General features: G+C 39.8%; 1 protein-coding gene across 3 annotated transcripts in view; it reads left to right on the top strand.

Annotated features, from left to right (window-relative positions):
- Positions 1-23,466, top strand: part of DSP (desmoplakin) — a 138,447-nt gene that overhangs the window by 66,784 nt on the left and 48,197 nt on the right. For all 3 annotated transcript variants that reach the window (XM_033934732.1, XM_033934733.1, XM_033934734.1), the window contains exons 8-15: positions 716-820; positions 3,719-3,814; positions 8,714-8,839; positions 12,147-12,299; positions 17,351-17,505; positions 18,916-19,042; positions 20,418-20,667; positions 21,778-22,004. In XM_033934732.1, the coding sequence (XP_033790623.1) occupies positions 716-820; positions 3,719-3,814; positions 8,714-8,839; positions 12,147-12,299; positions 17,351-17,505; positions 18,916-19,042; positions 20,418-20,667; positions 21,778-22,004 (1,239 nt within the window). The remainder of the gene's footprint in view (positions 1-715; positions 821-3,718; positions 3,815-8,713; positions 8,840-12,146; positions 12,300-17,350; positions 17,506-18,915; positions 19,043-20,417; positions 20,668-21,777; positions 22,005-23,466) is intronic.

The raw sequence follows: 23,466 nt of genomic DNA on the forward strand, positions 1-23,466 counted from the left end.
AGGGTAGCTGTCCGGGATATTCATAAACCCTTTCTGAACAGTGCCTCTGTCTCTACACAGTGTGGATAGGACTGGGGTGAAGATAGGGTGGTCCCTAAACTTATCCGGATAACTTATCTGGATAACTCAGGACAGTCTCCTGTTCTGTGTTATCTGGATACAGGCTCAATATTGCCATTATCAAGATAAGTTCCAGAGCTAACCGCCTTATCTGGATAGTGGCTCTGAATAACCGGATATTTTTGGATCACTGTAGCTGGTGTTAAAAAAAAAAAAAAAGGCACTGTCTGCAGTAACTTGGACATTGACACGTAAGTTCATACATTCAGCTGAAATTCCTCCTAACGTTGGGTGTCCAAATCAGGTTCTCAGCTTTCTTAATATAGGCTTTTTAGCATTCATGAAAGGGACTGGATTAATGGCATTGAAGACCGGGGTCCTTGATTTATTCAGAGAACAGATGAAGCACAAATAGTGGTAGTGCATTTTCTCCCATACTGACCACCAGTGTGCCTCAGCTCTTCCCTGGAGATACCACCGAGACAGGAGAGGGAGAAACTCATTCTCTGCACTCTCTTTGCTGAGGTTGTTTGTGTTCATTTATTTCTCATAGGCCCCAGAACAACATTCAGATATTCATGCACGCTAGTCACTGTTGGCCTGAGATGTGTAGCTGCCACGTTTGTGTTTTCTCATTCTGTGGTTCTCTTTGTAGAAACTCATGAGCCAACTGGAGGTGAAAGAAAAGGACCTCAACAAACTTAAGCAAGAGTGTGACCAGCTCGTGCTAAGTCAGCACCCAGCATCTGACAAAATTGAGGTGAAGTTTTGCAAGCCCTTAATGCTAGAGCACAAGGGAAGTGTTAGCAGTGCACCGTCAGAGTGTCAGTGGACTAGAAAGCATTTGGTGGGGGTCACAGGAGAGTGGGCCATTGATAGGGTCACAGATATCTGCAGAGAGGCGTTTTCTCATTTAAAGAGCAGTAGGGAATAATTCTTATTCATATTTCTTAAAAAAAATATTTTTTTTTTTAAATAAATCTTTATTCATTTTTTAAAACTCACAAGTATAACACAAAATATAATCATTTTATACTTTAACATTACTTATTATATCATCAAATTATAGCTTTCATCAAATATCCCCCCTCCCTTATATCCAACAATTAATCGTAAACAAAAGAAATCATAAAATATTTCCACCCCCCACCCCACCCTGGACGTGTATGAACAAAAGGGAATTAATATTTATTCTATGCAATAATTTCAATCTTTACAGTATCTTGTTAATAGCTCCCAAATAACCTAAAATGTATTTAATTTGCAATTGCACTTTAATTTTTTTTGCCTGCACTTTTTGATCTCTTAATGCCAGCTCCCTGAGGTAGACAGTTTGTTTAATCAGTTTGATGGAGCTATTGAAATGCTATATTAATGGGCAAAACGTGGCCACATCAAGTGATTTATTTGTTATACCCTAAAGCGCGGATGAATTAAAGTTTTCCTTTAAACTCATACATACTTCAGTTTGCTTATTTCCTTCGCCTTTTTCTAGTACATTTATCATAATGTTTGACCATAAAGCTTTACGAAGAGCTATCCGCACAAATTTCATCTTAATTGCCCCTGTACACAATCTGAACTTTCTACCTTGAATATTAACTTTCTATATATCCTTTTGGTTCAATAATTAAGAATGTTTTTTCAAATGGAGTTTGGACATTAATATGTCGTTTATGTGATACCAATTAGTCTTCCAAAACACAAAATAATTATGAATCGGGGTGACTTGTTCTGGGACTGGAACCAACCCATTGGATATTTATTTTTATTTGAATGTATTTACCACTTTCTGAAGAAATTTACCGAAGGCAGTGTTCATCAAGTATAAGCTGATCATAAGCAATAAACAAGTACAGCAGTAATTGTATTCAAATAACAGTACACATTTTGGTACAGCGTGCCACATACAATGTCAACCCAATATACATTAAAAACATCTTAGTATGCGAGATAGGATGTAACTGGAGGAAGAAAATAAAGGCAAAGGGGATGGGATTCTGTGATTGCAATCAAAGCGCTTTATATATTATATACAGGTAATGTATAGAAAAAAAACAAAAAAATAAGGTGATACCTTTTTATTGGACTACGGTAAATACAATTTTGATTAGCTTTTGAAGGTAACCTTCTCTTCTTCAGATCAGGAATCTGAATGTTATATATAGGTATTTATTTTTTTGTACCTGGGACAATGAAGGGTTAAATGAGTTGGCCAGAGTCAGAAGGAAGTGCAGTGGGAATTGAACTTGGTTCTCAAGCCACTGCATTAATCATTAAGCTACTTCTCCACATATAGACGGATAACATAGAGTTAAAGGAATTAGACAGAAATAAGGGTGACTAACCTTAGGAGGTGAAGAACTTATGTGCACGATGGAAGAGTGGGACTTGGGTGTGATTGTATGTGATGATCTTAAGGTGGCCAAACAGATTGAAAAGGTGACGGCGAAAGCTAGAAAAATGCTAGGTAGCAAAAAGGAGGTATTGATGCCTCTGTATAAGACTCTGGTGAGATTTCATTTAGAATATTGTGTAAAATTCTGGAGGCGGCACTTTCAAAAAGATATAAAAAGGATGGAGTCGGTCCAGAGGAAGGCTACTAAAATGTGTGTGGTCTTTGAGATAAGGTGTATGGGGACATAGTTAAAGATCTCAATCTGTATATTTTGGAGGAAAGGCAGGAGAGGGGAGATATGATAGACATTTAAATACCTACGTAATATAAATGCGCATGAGTCGAGTCTCTTTCATTTGAAAGGAAACTCTGCAATGACAGGGCATAGGATGAAGTTAAGAGGTGATAGGCTCTGGTGTAATCTGAGGAAATACTTTTTTACGGAAAGGGTGGTAGATGCGTGGAACAGTGTCCCGGAAGAGGTGGTGGAAACAGAGACTGTGTCTGAATTCAAGAGGGCCTGGAATAGGCATGTGGGATCTCTCAGAGAGAGAAAGAGATAATGATTACTGCAGATGGGCAGACTAGATGGGCCATTTGGCCTTTATCTGCCATCATGTTTCTATGTAACCTAAGGAAAAATTACATATAGAGTCAGAAAAGGTGCAAAGGAATGATCTCAGCTAGAGCAGGAATGGATAAGCCAGTCCTGTTGCAGTATGTACGGCCAATGTTAGCCCTTGTATGTGTGACTAGCTAGTTACACATTAACTTTCAGCTTCTATAAAGGATGCCCAAAATACTTAGTTAATAGATTCCAATGATTTCATTAGTGGAGATAAATAAGCCCTTAATTGACCCTAATTATGCTTTGAGCACTGATCTGACTACATGCTATTCTGAAAAGGGGTGCCTAAATTGGATTGTGTGAAACTCAAAAGGGGTGTGGCTATGGGTGGGTCACAGAATGTCACAGAATGGCAGGGCTCCACACCCAATTTGTATGCCTGGATTTGCACCAAGTTTCAGCTGGCATAAAGTCCTCGCACCCAAAGTTGTGTGTCAAATTCGTATATTTTGGAAGTAGGAAAATTCCAACCATCTAAATTTTGGAAATGCTTTCTAGATTTCTGGCAGTTAAAATAGTGACAATGCCTCATTATTTAAGGAAAACAGGGTTTTTTCACATTTTGGGGAAGTGAAACAGTCTTTGAGGTTCATTGAAGCTATCGCTGTAATTGATTCCTAGTGTCGTTGCAGGCATACATGGATACCCTGCAGACCCAGTGGAGTTGGATTCTTCAGATCACCAAATGTATTGATGTCCATTTAAAGGAAAATGCTGCATACTTTCAGGTGAGCTCTTCATGTCTATTGGGTGCTAGTATCGTATGAATTCAACTTATGTTTTGTACTTCCTCAATATGTTTATCTGGTTTATTGTCTGAATTGCACGACAAAACAATGTGGAACCAATCCTTGGACTCCCAAGAGTTAAAATGGTGATACTGTATTTATTAATGCAAAATTAAAGTACAATAATCACAGTGTAATAAAAGCCAATACATAGCTTAAAAATATAAAGTCACTTGCTGTAAACAGATACCCAGACCCTACACGGGCCGTGTTCCGACAGTATTTGCCTTCTTCAGGGGTCCTTTGAATGCAAGCAAATGAACATACATAAACATATAAAATATACATTCAAATACAAGAATAAGAATACTCATATTGTTTGGATTGACTGATTTACTTTCATTGTTTCTGTGTAAAACATGTCACGAAAGAAAACCTCCTAGAATTCTCAAATCCTATCAGTAGCAAATTGCCATCTTGAATCCTGGATGAGATTACAAGATGTTTCGCTGTAAATAGCTTTATCAAGGAATACCCCCTACGGAAACAGCAAAAGTTACATTAATATATACACACTCCTCTATTGCTCTCTAAGTAACTCAATCCATTAATAAGTCACCCAGACTGCATAACACCTTACCCCAATAATAAATCTGTAATTGATTTAGAATTAAAATTGAATATTAGTAGTATTACCACCTTAAAACCGGCTTTCGGTCCCGTGACGCTGCTGCCACGTATTCACGCGAGTACAGTGTTCCCGGGTTCGGCTGTATATAATGTTTGCAGAAGATGCCGCCGCCATCTCTGAGGACTGAGTGGTCTTATGTGCTGGCGGTTTATTATTGGGGTAAGGTGTTATGCAGTCTGGGTGACTTATTAATGGATTGAGTTACTTAGAGAGCAATAGAGGAGTGTGTATATATTAATGTAACTTTTGCTGTTTCCGTAGGGGGTATTCCTTGATAAAGCTATTTACAGCGAAACATGTCGGTATGACAATCCCCTTGCCAGAGACCACATGAAAAAGCTAAGTAACAGCTTTTAAACATTATTTAAGTTGAGACTGAAATTTAAAAAATTCTAAAAAATGCAAGAGTGAAGAATATGACTTGAGTATTTAAATATAATAACAGGACCCGATGACGAGTAGACACGTAAAGCTTGGAGCAATGAAATGTTATTGAGCTCCAAGTGGTGCCGCTGAGGATCCTTGAACCTGGCTAAAAGTGTTGAATGCATAAGGGTATTCTAATGGTTGTAAAGTTATGCTACCATTTGAGTTATAGTGTTGATTGAGGACCCTTGTGGAATATATAGATTGTGTTATTGCAAAATTATTGACATTAAGGCATTTAGCACCTCGGGCTGCGGTAGAAACCTCTACCGCAGCTTAGTAAAAGCGGGCCTAAATGAATATAAATATACTTGTTACAGTGGTTAGAAAGGTATGCCGTAGATTACTTCTTATCATGACAGGAGTTGCATTGCAGTTAATCACGAAAAACTGGAAAAATTGGGATAGACTAAATTATAACTTTTGGTGGGAAACCTTATGCCAAGTTTATAAGTTTGAATGTATGCATTCATTACAATTGGGACACTATAATAAATTTAAAGAGGTTTGGAATCCATTAACAGAATTGATTATTAGTATTACCCTTTGATTTTTGAATAAAGGTTATACACATCCAGGATGGATGGGGGAGGGAGATATGAACTTATCTTGTTATTTGATTGTAATGAGTGCTGTTTTATTTATGTACCAATGTTGGTTAATCTGTTGCACTTTGTGTTAGCTGTTGAAATGAATAAAGAATTGGGGGGGGGGGGGGAGAAGAAAAGTATGCTCTAAGACATTTCTGTTTTCATGTTGTGAATAAACATTTTCTATTCAAATTGTTATATGAAATGTGTTCCTATTTCTGAAATAACATTACCCAATTCCACCATGTACGTGCTGGGATTTGAGAATTATTTTCCCAATTATTAACCATAAGTTTCAGAGCTATGGTTATTAAAAAGTCAAAAGTGCTCTGGATTCCAAGAAAGTCCAAATTATGTGGCTCATCAAATAATGATTTGTACTGGTCTTGTCATAAAGCTACAGGAACTCATATACATTTAATACATGAATTTGGCATTTTACAACTTTTCTGGTCAGAAATATGGAAATACTTTTTTTTTTTTTGTAATTCTTTATTAATTTTCAATTTGAGTGCAAAGTGCAAAAAATTTTACAAACAAGTAGTATATGGAATAGCACTTACATCCAATCAAATAACAATACAGATTATATTTCCCCCCTCCCACCATCCCCGGATATGTGTGAAAAACAAGTAGGGATTAAAGGCTTATACAATTAATCAGATTTAACAAATTCCGCTAATGGACCCCATGTTGCTTTAAATATTTTATTATGTCCCAATATTTCCGAATTCATTTTTTCATATCTAAAATATTGACACAAAGTTTCCCACCAAAAGGAAAAATTTAGCCTGTCCCAGTTCTTCCAATTCCGGTAATCATTTGCATGGCAACCCCTGTCATCATTATAAGAAGTCTGCTTTTATGCCTGTCTAATGGATTTTTAGCTTTCAATAATGTCCCACATATGACCACATCGTAGGACAATGGAATCGATGTTTCCACTATTCTATTAATTTATCCCCATATTGATTTCCAAAAATTGAATATCAAGGGACAATAAAACAACAAATGATCCAGTGTCCCATAAGAACATAACATAAGAACATAAGAAATGCCTTCACTGGATCAGACCCTAGGTCCATCTAGTCCGGCGACCTGCACATGCGGAGGCCAAGCTAGGTGTTCTCTAATGGACACTTTGTTCACCCGTATCCCTCAATGTGATTTGCATGAAGATGTGCATCCAACTTGCCCTTGAATCCCAGAATGGTGGTCTCTGTCACAACCTCCTCCGGGAGAGCATTCCAGGCATCCACCACTCGCTGTGTGAAGCAGAACTTCCGGATATTAGTCCTGAGTCTGCCTCCCCTAAGTTTTAGTCCATGACCTCTTGTTCGAGTCACTGTTGACAATGTGAATAACGAAGATTCTTGCTCCATTTTGTCAAAACCTTTTAGTATTTTAAAAGTCTCTATCATATCCCCTCGCAGCCAGGGTAAACAATCCTAGTTTTTCGATGCGTTCTTCGTAGCTCAAATTCTTCATACCTTCTATTAGTTTTGTGGCTAGTCTCTGCACCCTCTCTAGTAGGGTTATATCCTTCTTTAGGTAGGGAGACCAATGTTGGACACAGTATTCCAAGTGTGGTCTGACCATTGCTCTATAAAGCGGCATTATGACATCTGCCGATCTACTCATGATGTCCTTCTTTATCATACCCAACATCCTGTTTGCTTTCTTTGCCGCTGCTGCGCATTGAACCGACGGCTTGAGGGTCCTGTCTATCAGTACACCCAGGTCCCTTTCTTGTTCGCTCTTGCCCAATGTTACACCTAACATTTTATATTCTTGTTCTTTGTTTTGCCTGCCCAGGTGCATCACTTTGCATTTTTCTATATTAAATTTCATCTGCCACTTTTCCGCCCATTTCTCCAGTTGGTTCAAATCTCTTTGAAGTGCATCTCTGTCCATTTGCGACCCAACTGCCCGACATAGTTTTGTGTCATCTGCAAACTTGATTATGTTACTTGTTATTTCCTCTTCTAGGTCATTTATGTAGATATTGAACAAGATGGGCCCAAGAACCGATCCCTGGGGCACGCCGCTCGTCACCTTCTCCCAGTCCGAGAACTTCCCATTTATGCTCACCCTCTGCAATCTGTTCTCCAGCCATTTGTCTATCCATCTTAGTATATCCCCTTTTATACCATGTCTTTGTAGTTTCCTCATGAGCCTTGCGTGTAGTACCTTGTCGAATGCTTTCTGGAAGTCCAAGTATACGATATCCACCGGTTCTCCACTATCAATATGTTGGTTCACCTTCTCAAAAAATTGAAGCAAATTTGTCAAACATGACTTCCCCTTCCTGAAACTGTGTTGACTAGCTCTCATCAGGTCATGATTATCCAGGTGCTGCACTATGCTATCCTTGATTAGTGCTTCAACCATCTTCCCAGGAACCGACATAAGACTCACAGGTCTGTAGTTTCCTGGTTCTCCCCTTGATCCCTTTTTGAAGATTGGGATGACATTTGCTATCCTCCAGTCGTCTGGTATTTGCCCGGTTCTAATTGACAAGCTAGCTAGGGATTGTAACAGTTCTCCGATTTCTACCTTAAGCTCCTTTAGCACTCTCGGGTGAATTCCATCCGGTCCAGGGGATTTATCGCTTTTTAGTTTATCCCTACTTCAAGATGACAATGCCAGCATCTGTTAGACTTTGAACTGCCCAACTTTTGTAAACGAACTGGGGGTCCAAAAAATTCTATGTAAAAAAAAAGAACCAGGTTTGTCTCATGGATGCTAACGCTATATCTCTCATCCTCCAAGTCCAAATCCGTGGCCATTGAGTAGCAGAAATTTGCTGCTTTCTCAATGCTCCAAATGTCTTTTAGGCTTGTTTTTGGTTTTTTATTCAAATACTCAGATAATAATTTATACCACTTGGCGGCCTAATGCCCTTGCAAATCTGTCCGGAAGCATAGGCCCGGTAGGCTATACTGATTTTTTAAGTTGCGCCAATCATGGAACTCTTTCTGTATGGCCAGTTTCAACTGCAGCAATTTATAAGCTTGAGACTTTGATATGCCGAATGATAGAAATATGGAAAGTAATTCAAAAAATGTTTAAATTGTATAAATGTATCAATATAAAACATGTTATCTGGAAATCTATCATTGCAGACTATATTAACCCTACTGGATGGTGCACTGTTTCATACTGACCTTCTGTTTGTTACCTTTTGCTTAGTTTTTTGAAGAGGCCCAAAGCACTGAAGCTTATCTAAAGAATCTGCAAGACTCAATCAGGAAGAAATATGTGTGCGATAAGACCACGCCACTGCAACGTTTGCTGGATATGATCAAGGAACTAGAGGTACAAATTCTGGGCAAACAGCACATAGCCACAAACCATGCCAGATGACTGAGGGGAGCGAGGAGCGTCATCCTTGTTTGTCATGTGAATAAGTGGCATGTGTGCTGGGGGATGTCATTGAAGGTGATAGTTAAGAGATTGACCCAGAGTTTCAGAATTTACGGTGAAGCCTTTTGTTGGGTGACATCATTTTAAATATTTATTTGGATGTGGCTTTTGTTAAGCTGCTAAGACCCTCTTTTATGAAGTTGTGTTAAAATTTTGTGTCTATTGTACTTTAATAGCCAAAATTGATACGCAGTAACTGCAAAGCCTTTTTAACTGTTGGAGGCTTGCCAAGCATCTTCCCACACAGTTAATGGCGAGAAAGTATACTTACCGCATGTTAACTTCATGGTCGATACCACAGATACTTTTAACTCCACCTATGGCGGTGGCGTTAACTGCTCTGCATTATCTGCTCCTGGGTTAACAGTTAAGACATGGTATGGTACTGTCCCTGACCATTTCCCACTAATTCGGCATGTCTCGCTTAATGTGGGAATTAGCATGTGTCTCTGCATTGACTACGAATGTGCTAATTCCTGCGTTAACTGCTTAATATTTATTTATTTTAAAATTTTCTTCCCCACTTAAAAACACAACTGAAGTATACTTGAAAAAGGAGCCTTAGTTTTCTAAAAAGCAATGTGGAATGCATGTATTGCCATACCTTATTAAGACAGGGTATTTTGGTGATGTAGAAAGCCTTCCATGCTGCCATTTTGGGCAGGCCACATCTTTTCTACTCTGCTTCCCTCAGGTTCTGTTGCCTGACTCAGCTGCCCTTTATTCTGAGAGTTTCTCCTTCCAAGGACAGGACCTTTTGTTGCTTTTCTTCTGTCCTCCACTCCCATTTCTGGCTGTTCTTTGAGCTGAAGGCTTTCTCTTTCTCCCCTTCCAGTTTCTTAGTCTGACTGGCTCACTCCTTTGCCAGTGCCTCTGGACAATCCCTCCAACCTGGATGGCACTCTTCCCCCTTCCTCTTCACAGCTCTGCCTCAGTAACACACTTTCTGCTGTTCTTTCTTTTCTGAAGCATTACTGGTGCTTGCTTGTCTTCAGTTCCTGAGGCCTTGCGTGCCACTTTCCTCCTGTATCGGCTGTCTGCTGTGCTCCTCTTTGAGGTACGGAAACTCCATTACAGACAAATATGTAGATAGATGTACTTTCACAAATACTGTAGTCTTGAACAGTGACCAGACATGATATCTTTGTGTTGGATTTCTCAATTGAAATCTTGTGACTTTTATAGATGGTAACTTTTAGATGCAAACAAAAAAATGGAACAAAATATATTTTAATGCCTTTAGACCAAGATGGTGCTCAGATTCCATGGATGGAACGGAAATTCTCTAAGCTGAGGACTAGCCCCTATAGAGTCTTTCACCAAATCTATCACTGCACCAACTTCTGAGGTAGAAAGGTATTTAAAATGTAGTCTGTTGTGATATAATTGTGTTAAAAGTCCAAAAGTATAAATAAATTTTTGATTTTCTTTTTTTCTTATTATCTTTATTTCCTAATTTTGGTTCTGAAAAGGAACAACCAAGTGCAAAGAAAGCAACTTAACTTAAATGTCCATACAGCATGATCCGGCAAGGTTCTAACGCGTTTCACCTGATGGCTTCTTCAGAGAACCCGCTTATACTGAATGTAACTCCAATTTCAAATCCTTCCTAGCAAAAGAAGAAAGAGAAACATATCAAAATTCAAAGCGAAAAGCTGTTTTCAATACAAAACTCTCGGCGCTGTCGGCAGGGTACCTCATTCAAAACTTTTTATTTCCTGCGCTGAGAGTTTTGTATTGAAAACAGCTTTTCGCTTTGAATTTTGATATGTTTCTCTTTCTTCTTTTGCTAGGAAGGATTTGAAATTGGAGTTACATTCAGCATAAGCGGGTTCTCTGAAGAAGCCATCGGGTGAAACGCGTTAGAACCTTGCCGGATCATACTGTATGGACATTTAAGTTAAGTTGCTTTCTTTGCACTTGGTTGTTCTTTTCAGAACCAAAATTAAGATATAAAGATGATAAGAAAAAAAGAAAATCAAAAATTTATTTATTCTTTTGGACTTTAACACAATTATATCACAACAGACTACATTTGAATTACCTTTCTACCTCAGAAGTTGGTGCAGTGATAGATTTGGTGAAAGACTCTATAGGGGCTAGTCCTCAGCTTAGAGAATTTCCGTTCCATCCATGGAATCTGAGCACCATCTAGGTCTAAAGGCATTAAAATATATTTTGTTCTGTTTTTTTGTTTTTGTTTGATTTCAATTGCTTTTTGGGACATTATTTGTGCACTCTTACCCAGTTGTTGTATTGGGAATCCAGAACTTTTAGATGCAGCCATATTAAATCACAGTTAATCAATATGCCTCGAATGAAGAAATAGCTTGAGTGTTTTTTGGGGGTTAAAACTTAATATACAGAAGAGGTAAACTACAAATACTGTGCATTTAATTTTAAAAATGTCATGGTCTTGGAGTGTTAGGGGCAGTTCTATAATTAGGATCCCGCTGTTAGGTGCTCCGATACCATGTGGTGAGAATCTACTGTACGATGGCATTTGGGTGCCCTGATTCCATTATAGAATGCTAGCATAACCCGGATTCAGCATGCCTTACCTTGCATAACTTTTAAGTGGTGCATGTGATGGCTCTGCCCGTCTCCCTTCATGTGCCAGTGAAGTGAATGCCTCCCTTGTATTTACGCACAAGGTAATGTACACATGCTCTTACCAAATAGCGCTTATTTACACCACTGCCACTTACATGTATAAGTATACACTTACTCGTGAAAGTGGCTTGTAACTGCAGGCACCAGTTATAGAACTGCCCTTCACACAACTTAACCTAATGTTCAGCTCTTTAAATCTCAGTTTGTAAGAGAGCAACGATTAGATAGCCTGTCTTACTAAATTCTGTCTCAGCAGATATTCAAATTAGGAGACTGGCAGTCATTCCCCATATGCTGGATTATCCAGTTACACTTCGGTGTTATTGTGCTCTAGCTGTCCTTCATGGGTGTCCTGCTCTCAGTGCCTGAGGGCTAACATTTCTGGGGAAAGTGCACTGGAGGATTTGTGATCTCCCTGCTGCCCCTTGAGGCTTTTCCCACATGCACACTCATTGTTTGATCAGGATCTTTATACAGATGTTTTTCTTTGTTTCAAAAAATAAGTTGTTTCAAATCTTATAAAATAGAGGCTAAGTAAAATGCCTTCGATTTACTCAGGTCTAATAAAATGCTTTTAACTTAACAGAAAGAGCGAGAGAAAATTATTGAATACAAAAGGCAAGTGCAAAACTTGGTGAATAAATCTAAGAAGATTGTGCAGCTGAAGCCCCGTAACCCAGATTACAGGACCAACAAACCCATTGTGCTGAAGGCTCTGTGTGACTACAAGCAGGAACAGGTATTGTACCCAATGCTGCGGAAAGCCCAAAACATGTGAAAATCCTGTTCTTGCTTTGGAGATTCATTGGGAAAATTGTACAAGAGAAGTAATTTACATATAGACTTTCTTTAAAAAAAAAAAAAAAAATTATTCATTTTTACAATTTACAACAAGTATAATCGGAAATAACATTTGAACATACAAAAATCACTTGAATTTCTGTTACAATCATCTTAAATTAATGAAAATTATCCCCCCTCCCCCACCACATCATATATAATCGCGTATATCATGTAATATAATATATTTTTTTCTACTAATCCAAATAATTAATATAAGATCAGAAACCTCCCACCCCCTCCTTTGCACTTGTATAATAAAGGGAAAAATGCTATTACTCGTTACAATAATCTGTTAATGGTCCCCAAACATCCTTGAATTTATTAAAATGTCCTTTCTGTATGGCCAATATTTTTTCCATCTTATAAATATGACACAAAGAGTTCCACCAGAAATTAAAGTTTAATCTACTCCAATTCTTCCAATTAAATGTAATTTGTTGAATGGCAACTCCAGTCAAAATTAGCAAGAGCTTATTATTTTTTGAGGATATTTGACTCTTTGCCCTCATTGACATGCCAAATAAAATAGTATCATGATAAGGCCACCGGATTTTCCAATAAAGGCCCCATATTGATTTCCAGAAATCCAAAATAAATGGACAATAGAATAATAGATGATCTAGAGTCCCAGCTTCGAGATTGCAGTGCCAACATCTATCAGACTTAGAGCTATCTAATTTATGTAAATGAACAGGGGTCCAAAATGCTCTATGTAACAGAAAAAACCAAGTTTGTCTCTGGAGGATGCAGACATTGTACATCTCATCCTCCAAGTCCAAATTTGTGTCCATTGAGATGCAGAAATTTGATGCTTGATCTCAATCATCCAAATGTCTCAAAGACCATTTTTTGGTTTTTTATTTACAAATTCAGATATTAATTTGTACCACTGTGCGGCCTGGTCTCCCAGGAAGTCCACCTGAAAGCATAAGAACTCTAAACTCTAATGTCATTATTCCACAGTAGATACAAAATGTTTGTTATGTGCAAATACTGAACAGTAGTCCTACATTCGGTTAGTATTCATCAGTGTGGCTTTCTATGTTGAGCAACATGGCAAAAGAAGAGCTGCTTCTGCTCATTCTTTGTGAGACTTGAATTAAGGCAATTGCTCTTTCAGTGGCATCATTGACTGCTGTCATTGATGATGCTGACTACTTCAAATACTGGTATTTTAGATCATTTCTCCAGTTTGCAGGATCTTTAACCAGAAACTGTTGAGTCTTTTCTTGTTCATTTGTGTCAAAAATACCAAAGAAGTCTGTTTAGTTTAGGTTTGCTATTTGGCAGGCCTACACTAAGGACCAGATTCTATAAAGCATCACCTACCATATGTCAATCAAAATTAGGCACTGTTTATAGACTTGAGCCTACTGGCACCTAAATTGACTTGGGCACTAGTAGGCATGCTCAGCTGCTTGTGGATTATATAACCAACACGTTCCTTGGATATCCGTAGTGTCTTAGCAATTGTTTTAGTGTGTGTGTATGTATGGGGGGGGGGGTTCTATCTTCTTTTTATGCCGTTTTTATGATGTTTTAAATTTGTTGTTTCTGTGTGTAGTTCTCTTTGTTGTACATGATGCGAAGCCGATGGGATTGAGTGACTTGGAAGGGCAGATGACATATTTCACTGAAGTTGTGGATTGTGGAAGCTGGAGGTCCTAGAGGTTTTCAGGCAGGAATGATACCCACACCCTGGCTCTCATTCTCCCCAGCCCTAAAGGGCCCTAGACACCCAAAGGGCCTAGTATATAAAACACTGGTAGACCAAGCTGCCAAATTTTCAAGATCTTGAACATGGCCAGATGAGCTGCCTCTTTCAAAGCGGCCTTTTGGTCAGTGTGTTAGTACTTGATCAATCAAAGAACATCCCCTGATGAACATCCCCTGATGAACTTGGGACAGTTCATCAGTGCCCTTTCCTGGCAACCATACTTGAGCACTAGGAGCCAATGCAACTTCTTTTTTTTTTTTTTTTTTTTTAACAAGGGAGTGGCACTCATCTGCGTGAAATTCCCAGCAAAAACCTTTCTGCTGCATTTTGCACTGTCTGGATTTGTCGGATCAAAATACGTTAGTTCTCCCTTGTCTTTGATTATTGTACCAACGAAACAATAAATTGGTCATTGCCTGAAAAGAAAGCTATGGTTTCTGACTTCTATCCAGTACAATTTCCCCTAGGCTTTTTTTTTTTTTTTTTTTTTTTTTTTTCTTACAATACGCTGAACCTGCATTGACATATCCAAATGTAGATACAACTCAAATTTCTCACCCCACCCCACCCATAGATGGCTCTACGAAATAGCCATTCAATGTGACTGATATCTTGGACTCTGCCCACCCCATTTATTAATGAGCAGTAATTCGGTTTTTATCTTTATTTACTACCAATCCACTGGCAACTACCAGAAGTGACCTTTAAACTTAATACTTTTAGCGGTGCATGCTGTGTAGGCGTGCATAAGGAGCAGGTCGTGCTCCTTTGTTCACTCCATCTAGCATTATATTGCCATTTCACCCCATACTCACTCTTTTTGGGCTATTTCTTATCACTATGTGCCTGGCTGAACCAATTCTCATTTTTTTGGGAGGACCGCCACCCACAGGCTCTGCCCTCAGATAAGATTTTTTTTTCAACCCATTCCGTTATTGGGCACTGCTACTCCCCCATCCTTCTACCTCCAAGCTCAAGCTGGGCCTCCTTAACACCTGTTCCATGTATAACGAAGACCTTGTCATTTCTAATAATCTTGATGTCCTCTGCCTCGTTGAGATGTAGCTTACTCACTCCGACCTTTCTTACTTAGTGCAGTCAACCCCTCTGGAGCTGCGGCAGACTTGTAGCAATCTTCTCCACTCATTTTAGGATTAAGGCTATGTCCTCTTACGTTCACAATTCCTTATAAACTTTCTCTTTCCATCTCCTGATATCCCTAGCGTTTGACTTTCTCTTCCTTTACTACCCCCTCCACCATCTGCTTATTCGTTCCAACTGCAACAAAATCTACTTCCTGACCATTGTCTACATAACTCTCTTCCCACTGTACTGGGTGACTTTAACATTCACTTAGACAATGCTGCTGCCCCTTTCAACGCTGATCTTCATACTCTGATCTTAATATAGCCCCTCCCCCCTACTCTTGTACCCATTCATGAAACAGGACCATACCCTTGATGCTATTCTCCCATCTTCATTTTCAGTCTTTCAGACTGCTTTCTGTACAACTCAACCTCTCCTTTATCCTGCACTAATATCCATGCCTTCTTAAAGCTCATTCTCAGATGCAGCCTTACCATTATCTTTCTAAATTAGCCTCTGAGGCCCTAGAATGCAATCTCTCTTTGCAACTCAAGGACTTTGCTCAGCTCTCTCTAGATGACCAAGCCTCACTATGGAACATTGCTCTGAAAACTGCCTTTGATCAAATAGCTCCACTGATTCCACATATGCACCTATTGGCAAAGGGGGTTTCGTGGTACACACATGATTTGAAGCTGCACAAGCATCAACTCTGCCATGCCGAATGGCTATGGCGATGACATGTACTCCTGTCTCACTTTCTTATTATACAAATCTAGCACTCATATATAAGTCCACTGTTCAGAAAGCTAAAAATAACTATTACGCTAAACGCATAACTAAGGCTCCAAATACATCCTTACATTGTTCTACACAGAAATCCCTCACTACCCACCTGATCCCTGTGGACAGCACTTCCTCAGCTCAGATGAGTGACCTGTGCCTAATTTGGATGATGATTAGAGCTGTGATCCCAGGATGGGGATCTGGAATAACATTATGTTATAAGAGATCCTATGGTCTGAGTAACAAATGAGCTAAGATAGACCGATTGTTAATAGGTGTTGAAATAGTTTTTGAGTTGGTGATAGTTATACTTCACGCCTACATGCCTAAAGTTAGGCACAGTTCCTGGAACCAAGCACTATTCTGTAAACAGCACCTAATTTTAAATGCTGTTTATAGAATAGCATCGAGTGCTATTTTTTTTTTTTTTTTGCATTGATTTTCCTAACTGCTATCTACTCCATTTAAGCACATGACTTCTGTTAGAGTTCCTAAAGTTAGATGCCTAATTGGTGCATAACTTGGGAACTCCATATAGAACTAGAGGGTAAATGGAGCTGTTTTACGATGTTCTAATCAAGATGATAGCTACAAAGAAAGATAAGAACATAAGAATTGCCGCTGCTGGGTCAGACCAGTAGTCCATCATGCCCAGCACATGACATCACACGGCGGCCCTCTGGTCAAAGACAGCGCCCTAAATGAGACTAGCCCTATCAGCGTACGTCCTTGTTGAGCAGGAACTTGTCTAATTTTGTCTAGAATCCCTGGAGGGTGTTTTCCCCTATGACAGACTCCGGAAGAGCATTCAAGTTTTCTACCACTCTCTGGGTGAAGAAGAATCTATCCCCTTTCAACTTTAGAGAGTGCCCTCTCGTTCTCCCTACCTTGGAGAGGGTGAACAACCTGTCCTTCTCTACTAAGTCTATCCCCTTCAGTACCTTGAATGTTTCAGTCATGTCCCCTCTCAATCTCCTCTGTTCGAGGGAGAAGAGGCCCAGTTTCTCTAATCTTTCGCTGTACGGCAGCTCCTCCAACCCCTTAACCATCTTAGACTGCCTTGGATAAGGAGAAATCTTTCAGGAGGTCGCATTCTGTTGTATCTTGGCTGGATGGACAGCATAATTGGACTGAGTGAATGAGGCCAAGAGTTCTTCTGCCATCTTATACTACCTTGTATTAATGTGACAGGGCATTTGATTTTAATAGAATGTACCTCAATGTAGTACCTCCAAAGAATATTTTGCTTATGTATTTATCAAGCTGCTAGACTTTAAACACTCACAGAAGACCAGAAGATGAAACTCTTTATACCTCTTTGAAATATAAATAAATAACCATGCTTCTCTTCATTACAGAAAGTTGTGCACAAGGGAGATGAGTGCATCTTAAAGAACAATGCGGAACGCAGCAAATGGCATGTAACTGGCCCAGGAGGATTGGACATGTTGGTGCCCTCTGTTGGTCTCATTATACCTCCCCCAAATCCATTAGCAGTGGATCTGTCTACCAAGTAGGTCCTGCATTTTAGAGAGCTCAAGACCTGTTTAAATATCTGTGCAGTGTGTGTGTTGATGCTTTTACACTTTCAAAAGTGCTTAATGAAGGCTTATGAAGTGTTGTAGACATTCTGACATCAATTTTCAAACATTGCTTAGCGCCTACATTAGGACCCTATATTTTCAACTGAAAATTCACTTGGGGGCTGATATTGAGACTATGGTAGGAAGACCTGATAACTTCCGCAATCGATGCTGACTACCGATATTCAGTACCGAGCCAGCTCAAACTTAGCCTGTTATGTCAATTTTAAGTGCTGGTTGGCTAAGTTATTGTGGCCAAAGATAGACTTTCTTTTTGCATGGCCCAATTTGCCTGCTAAACTTGGCTTGTCAGTGCTTAAAATTGGCGGCTAATACACAAAATAGCCAGCTAAGTTTAAGTCACTAACAACTAATATTCAGCAGAGACAGCCAGCTATATCCCACTGAATATTAGCAGTTGGCCAAATGCTATTTAACTGTCCAGGAGCCATTCCTGGCCAGTTAAATAATGCTGAATATCGGGCCCTTAAGGTTTGGTTCCTGAAACTGAAGGGCCTAAATTTACATTTGCAATTCATTTGCCAAGATGTCAAGTCTGATTTTTATATCGGGTATCTACTGGAGTTGGGGAAACGGGGCGTCCAGTTCAAGATTCCCTAGCATTCAATTAGTGGTGTTAATTGGCATGTTAATTAGTTGAGATGCACGTGCATCTCAGGATCATGCGCAAATAAAAACTAGTCACTCTATATACCTTATACCCGCTGCAGTGTGACAACTTTAAAAAAAAAAAAAATATCACTATTCACTAGAGCTAAGTATTTTTTGTATTCACAATTGGAGACGTATATTGAGGGATTGAAAATATTCTCGACACTTTAAAAACCTTTTTCTGACTGAGTATGGTGCAATGATAGACTTAAAACCACATTTAGGGGCTTGTCCCCATTTGTAGGTTTTTGATTTTTTTTTTACCATGCTTTGGTTCTGAGCACCTTAAGTCAGTTTAAGTTATCACAATAATGGGTGCCCAATTTGTTAGTATTCACCCTATATACAATACAGGAGTAGCTTTTAAGAACCATCCAGGTGTGCTTTTTACCTGCAGAAAAAATGGGCAATTTTCAAATGGTGCCTTTACCTGGGTGAATGACTTTTGCAAAATGCCCTCATTCTTTGTCTGAAATAGATATGCACACAATAAAATTTAACATTTAAAAGTATGATGCTTTGGGGGAGGGTTGGTGAATGGGGGAGGGGAAGGGCATAAAATTGAGGCATTGCCTAGGGCACACAATACTCTTGCACTGGCCTTTCTGGGATTCCACTTAAGCAGCTCCTGTGCAGCAGAGAAACTGATAAGTCTCAATCTTTTGTAGGATTGAACAGTACTATGAAGCAATTTTGGCTCTATGGAACCAGCTCTATATCAACATGAAGAGCATGGTGTCCTGGCATTACTGCATGATTGACATTGAGAAAATTAGGGCAATGACTCTTGCTAAGGTACGTGCTCCTCTTCCTCAGAGTTTCTTATCCTTTCTGTGTGAACACTAGTGCAAGGGGCCTAAGGGGCCCGTCCCATTGAGTCCAGCATGAACAAGGCAGTAGTGCACTGTTTTGATTGGCTGGTGAGAACAGTTTAAAGATTTTACTTTATGACCTGCAGACCCCCTAAAATGAATCTCCTGGCACGCATAGTGTTGGCAGTTGTACACCTTTGACAGTCTGCTCTACACTCTGGTGGATCCTCCAGGACTAGCCATGGCAGCTGAATTAGATGTAGCCTGTTGCATACAAGAACATGCAGGTTTAATTTCCTTAAGAGCAGGATTACTCTCTAGGCATACAGCAAAGAATTTGACTCTGTAATACTGAGTCATCTGTTTACCACTGCTGTCCCTTACGGGTTTCTAATGATGATAGTTCATGTCCTGGTTAAGGCATAGTTCAGACCTAGGGCTTCCTTTATCACCTTCCCACAGGTGCCTTGTCATTCCCTTCAAGTTATGCTTGGTGCATCTCTCAGGAAGATTTACTAACATTATATCATTGGTTCACCTACAGCTATGTATGAAATCCTCAGTGGTTCCCAACCCTGTCCTGGAGGACCACCAAGCCAGTCGGGTTTTTGGGATAGCCCTAATGAATATGCATGAGAGAGATCTGCATATAATGGAGGTACCAGGCATCCAAATCTGCTCCATGCATATTCATTAGGGCTATCTTGAAAGCCCGACTGGCCTGGTGGTCCTCCAGGACAGGGTTGGGAACCACTGCTTTAACATGTCTACTGCTAGCATGCCCTATGCCAGGGGTAGGCAATTCTGGTCCTCGAGAGCCGGAGCCAGGTCAGGTTTTCAGGATATCCACAATAAATATGCATGAGATAGATTTGCATCTCAAGGAGGCAGTGCATGCAAATCCATCTCATACATATTCATTGTGGGTATCCTGAAAACCTGGCCTGGCTCCGGCTCTCGAGGACCGGAATTGCCTTCCCCTGCCCTATGCTAACATCTTCCCACTCTTAACTTCTTGCTCCCCTGTGTTTCTCTCTGTCTCTTCAGATTAGGTAGACTGAGGTGCCTTTTATTAAGGTATCATGAGAAATCATTGCTATATGATGCAATACATTAAAAATATTTCTATACTGTATATTACACTTTTTTAATATTGTTGCATGTTATGTTTTTTTGATATAGAAAAACATTTATTTTTCCAGTCATGGTTGTTTTGATTCTAGGTCTTTTAGAGTCATTAAATTTCTCCTATAAACTAGGAGATAGTCTTATTCTGAAATATAGAGCTGTTTTGTCGCATTGCCTGTTGCCATTACTCGCTGTTTAACACATTCATGTCTATGCGCATTCAATTTTAGCTGAAAACAATGAAGTATGAAGATTACCAGAAGGTTGTAAGCGATCTGGAACTCCATTACCAAGACTTCCTTAAGAATAGCCAGGGTTCGGAGATCTTTGGCGATGAGGACAAACGGAAAATGCAGTCGCAGTTCACAGATGCCCAGAAGCACTACCAGACGTTGGTGGTGCAGCTCCCTGCATACCAGAGAGTCACAACTGGCACTCTTCAGCAGGAGGTGCTACAAACAACTCAGAATGGAGGCCAAGGTCTGTTGTCAGTGGTCCCAGAGGGATTATGTGTGCATTATTCTTAACTTAGTTCAGTGTACATTACTCTTGCAATAAGTTCAGTGATTTTCCACTTTTTTTTCCCCAGTGGAAAAATACGGAATGAAAAAAAGTGTAAAATCACAAGACTAACCGTATAGCCTAACTTTATTGGTTGGGCTTAGAACTTTTCAGTGGCCCTCGTAATATCGGTCTGAACATCAACTGAGGCCTGGAGAACTTCTGGCAGCTGCCGAAGACTCAGATATTCAGTGCTAGTAGACTGCATTAAGCCCAGCATTGAATATCATTTTCTTCCCATGGTTGTCAGCACCTCTGTGATCGTTGGTCGCCATAGGCTTAATATCAATCCATATTAGTTTCTCATTTCATTGTGGGCATACACACGCGTTCCCATTAATTCCCTCATTGCACTTACTCTGAAGGGAGCTCAACTTTTATAAAAGTGCTTGTGGACTTAATATAAGGGATTAGTACTTTGGCTTGAAAATTTTAAAGAATCTTTTCTGGCCATCAGAGCCATACCTAGCTATGTGCAGCCAGTGAAGATGCACCAGACACAAGGGAAGCCAGGATGCCAGAACTGTATCCTGTCCATTGGCTTCCCTTGCTGATGTGACAAAAACAGGTGGAGCAGTAGCACCATGGAAGCGCTCGGGAACACGCCAAGGGTAGATTGAAAGCTTGTGATGCTCCTGCTGGTTTCCGTTTAGATGTATAATTTTGTGAGAAAGGGTCACTATCCATATAATTGTCAACACTAGCATATGGAAGCTGCTCTTTTTGTCTATATCTGCTTTTGTAAAATTGATGCTTCCCCTGTATATGCCAGCAGATACATTTGTGTTTGTTGGAATCCTTCTGCATATTATACAAAAGGCTCCACATTCAGTATAGCTTTTTGAAAAATTCTGGGGGAACCAAGAACCTGGACATTCCAATTGCTCATCCAGAATACTATGTGCAATGGGGCTTATAATTTAATAAATTGCTTTCTCTTTAAAGACCTCTGCTGCACACTGTCTCGCCTTTATTCACAAGGCTGTGGTTTGGTTACTAATCTATCTGTGATTCTTTGAATGAATTCAGGTATAAGCAAAGTAGATGTCACTCAGCTGGGTGCGGCGAAAAGTAAAGAGCTGGAGCGAAACAAAGAAATAGAAAAGGGACGGGAAAAGGAGGCCTGGCTGCTGCTGGAACTTCAGAAGATCCGCCGGCGGTTGGAGGACAGTGAAATCAGGATGGCACAGAGGAACAACTTCAATCTGGATCAGGAGGCCTTCAGAGACTTTGCATCCAGAATGAATGACCTGGAGGTGAGTACGTGTCTGTGGACACTTCAGAAACAGCCCTTCTACCTTGCCTATTTGCATGTAATATCAGTGTTTCCACGTTTTGGTGGATGTGGACACGTAATATGATACAGAAATTTGCTGGATATTTACAAAAATGGATGTCCACAGAGAGCCAAATAAGGAACTGATCTAAGGAATTCTAAATTTTAGATTTTTTTTTAGGTGATTTGAAACGCTATAGAGGGTAAGCAGAATTGCCCCATTAATAAATCCTGCAAACCCCAGGTCCAAATGAGCAGTTAGCTGACTTGCATGCCTTGGAGCAAGTGCCAATCCCAAGGCCTAGATTTTGTAAAGAATTGCAAGATCAGAAATAGATGCATGTTTTTCGAGGCCTGCCACAAAATGCCTCCTTCAAAATTGTATGCACTTGGATCTACATGCTGAAGTAGTGGTTTCCTAAAGCTGCTATTTACAAATGTAGGGCTTCTACCTGTCTAAATGTCACTCTTACCTTCCAAGGTGACCTAATATTTTCATCATTTCCAGGTGAAAATAGATTGTACAAAATAAGATTCATTTAGGGCTCCTTTTACAAAGGTGCGCTAACGTTTTTACCGCACGCACTGGATTAGCGCGTGCTACCTGAAAAACTACCGCCTGCTCAAGAGGTAGCGGCTAGGGCGTGTGACATTTTAGCGCGCACTATTCCGCGCGTTAAGGCCCTAACACACCTTTGTAAGAGGAGCCCTTAATTTTTTTTGTAAGCAATAAACACAATCGGCTAAATAGCTGAGCAACCTAAAAATGTATCTCAAATTGAAATCTCATCAATGCAAATATGTCACAAAACAGCAACACTGTGGGGCCAGTATTTCGTTGCAGCATTACTTCATAAAGATAAGCTGATAACATCTCCACTTATTCCCGTACTAAATATTACATTACATTAGGGATTTCTATTCCGCCATTACCTTGCGGTTCAAGGCAGATTACAAAAGATTAATAAAAACGGTGTTACAATAGGAGAAGGAGAAATTAGGTTCTTACCTGCTAATTTATTTTCTTTTAGCTTCTCCAGACCAGTAGAGGTTAACTTTACGAATGGGTATATATCTAATCATGACCAGCAGGTGGAGACTGAAAACAAAACTTTGGGACAGTATATACTATCCTCCCTTCTCTATTTCCCTCAGTCTGCCGAATAGCCAAGCAGAACCAAGAACTGGAAAACAGGAAGAAAACAATACTCCGAACAGGAGTAACAAATAACATACCCAAATGCTGTTGGAAAATGCAGAGGAGAAATACCCGAAGGAAAATGTCCCCACAGCTCGCCAGCTAAGCCAGCCGAGCCACAGCCGCTGTTCTTTAATTCTCCCCGGCCCTAGAAAAATACTAGAACCCGCAGCAAAAAAACAAAAACTGCCCGCGAAAACAGCCCCAACAACAACAACAACAACAGACAGGGTGGGGACCTCTA

The sequence above is a fragment of the Geotrypetes seraphini genome, chromosome 2 (assembly GCF_902459505.1).
Source record: "Geotrypetes seraphini chromosome 2, aGeoSer1.1, whole genome shotgun sequence".
Lineage (NCBI taxonomy): Eukaryota > Metazoa > Chordata > Amphibia > Gymnophiona > Dermophiidae > Geotrypetes > Geotrypetes seraphini.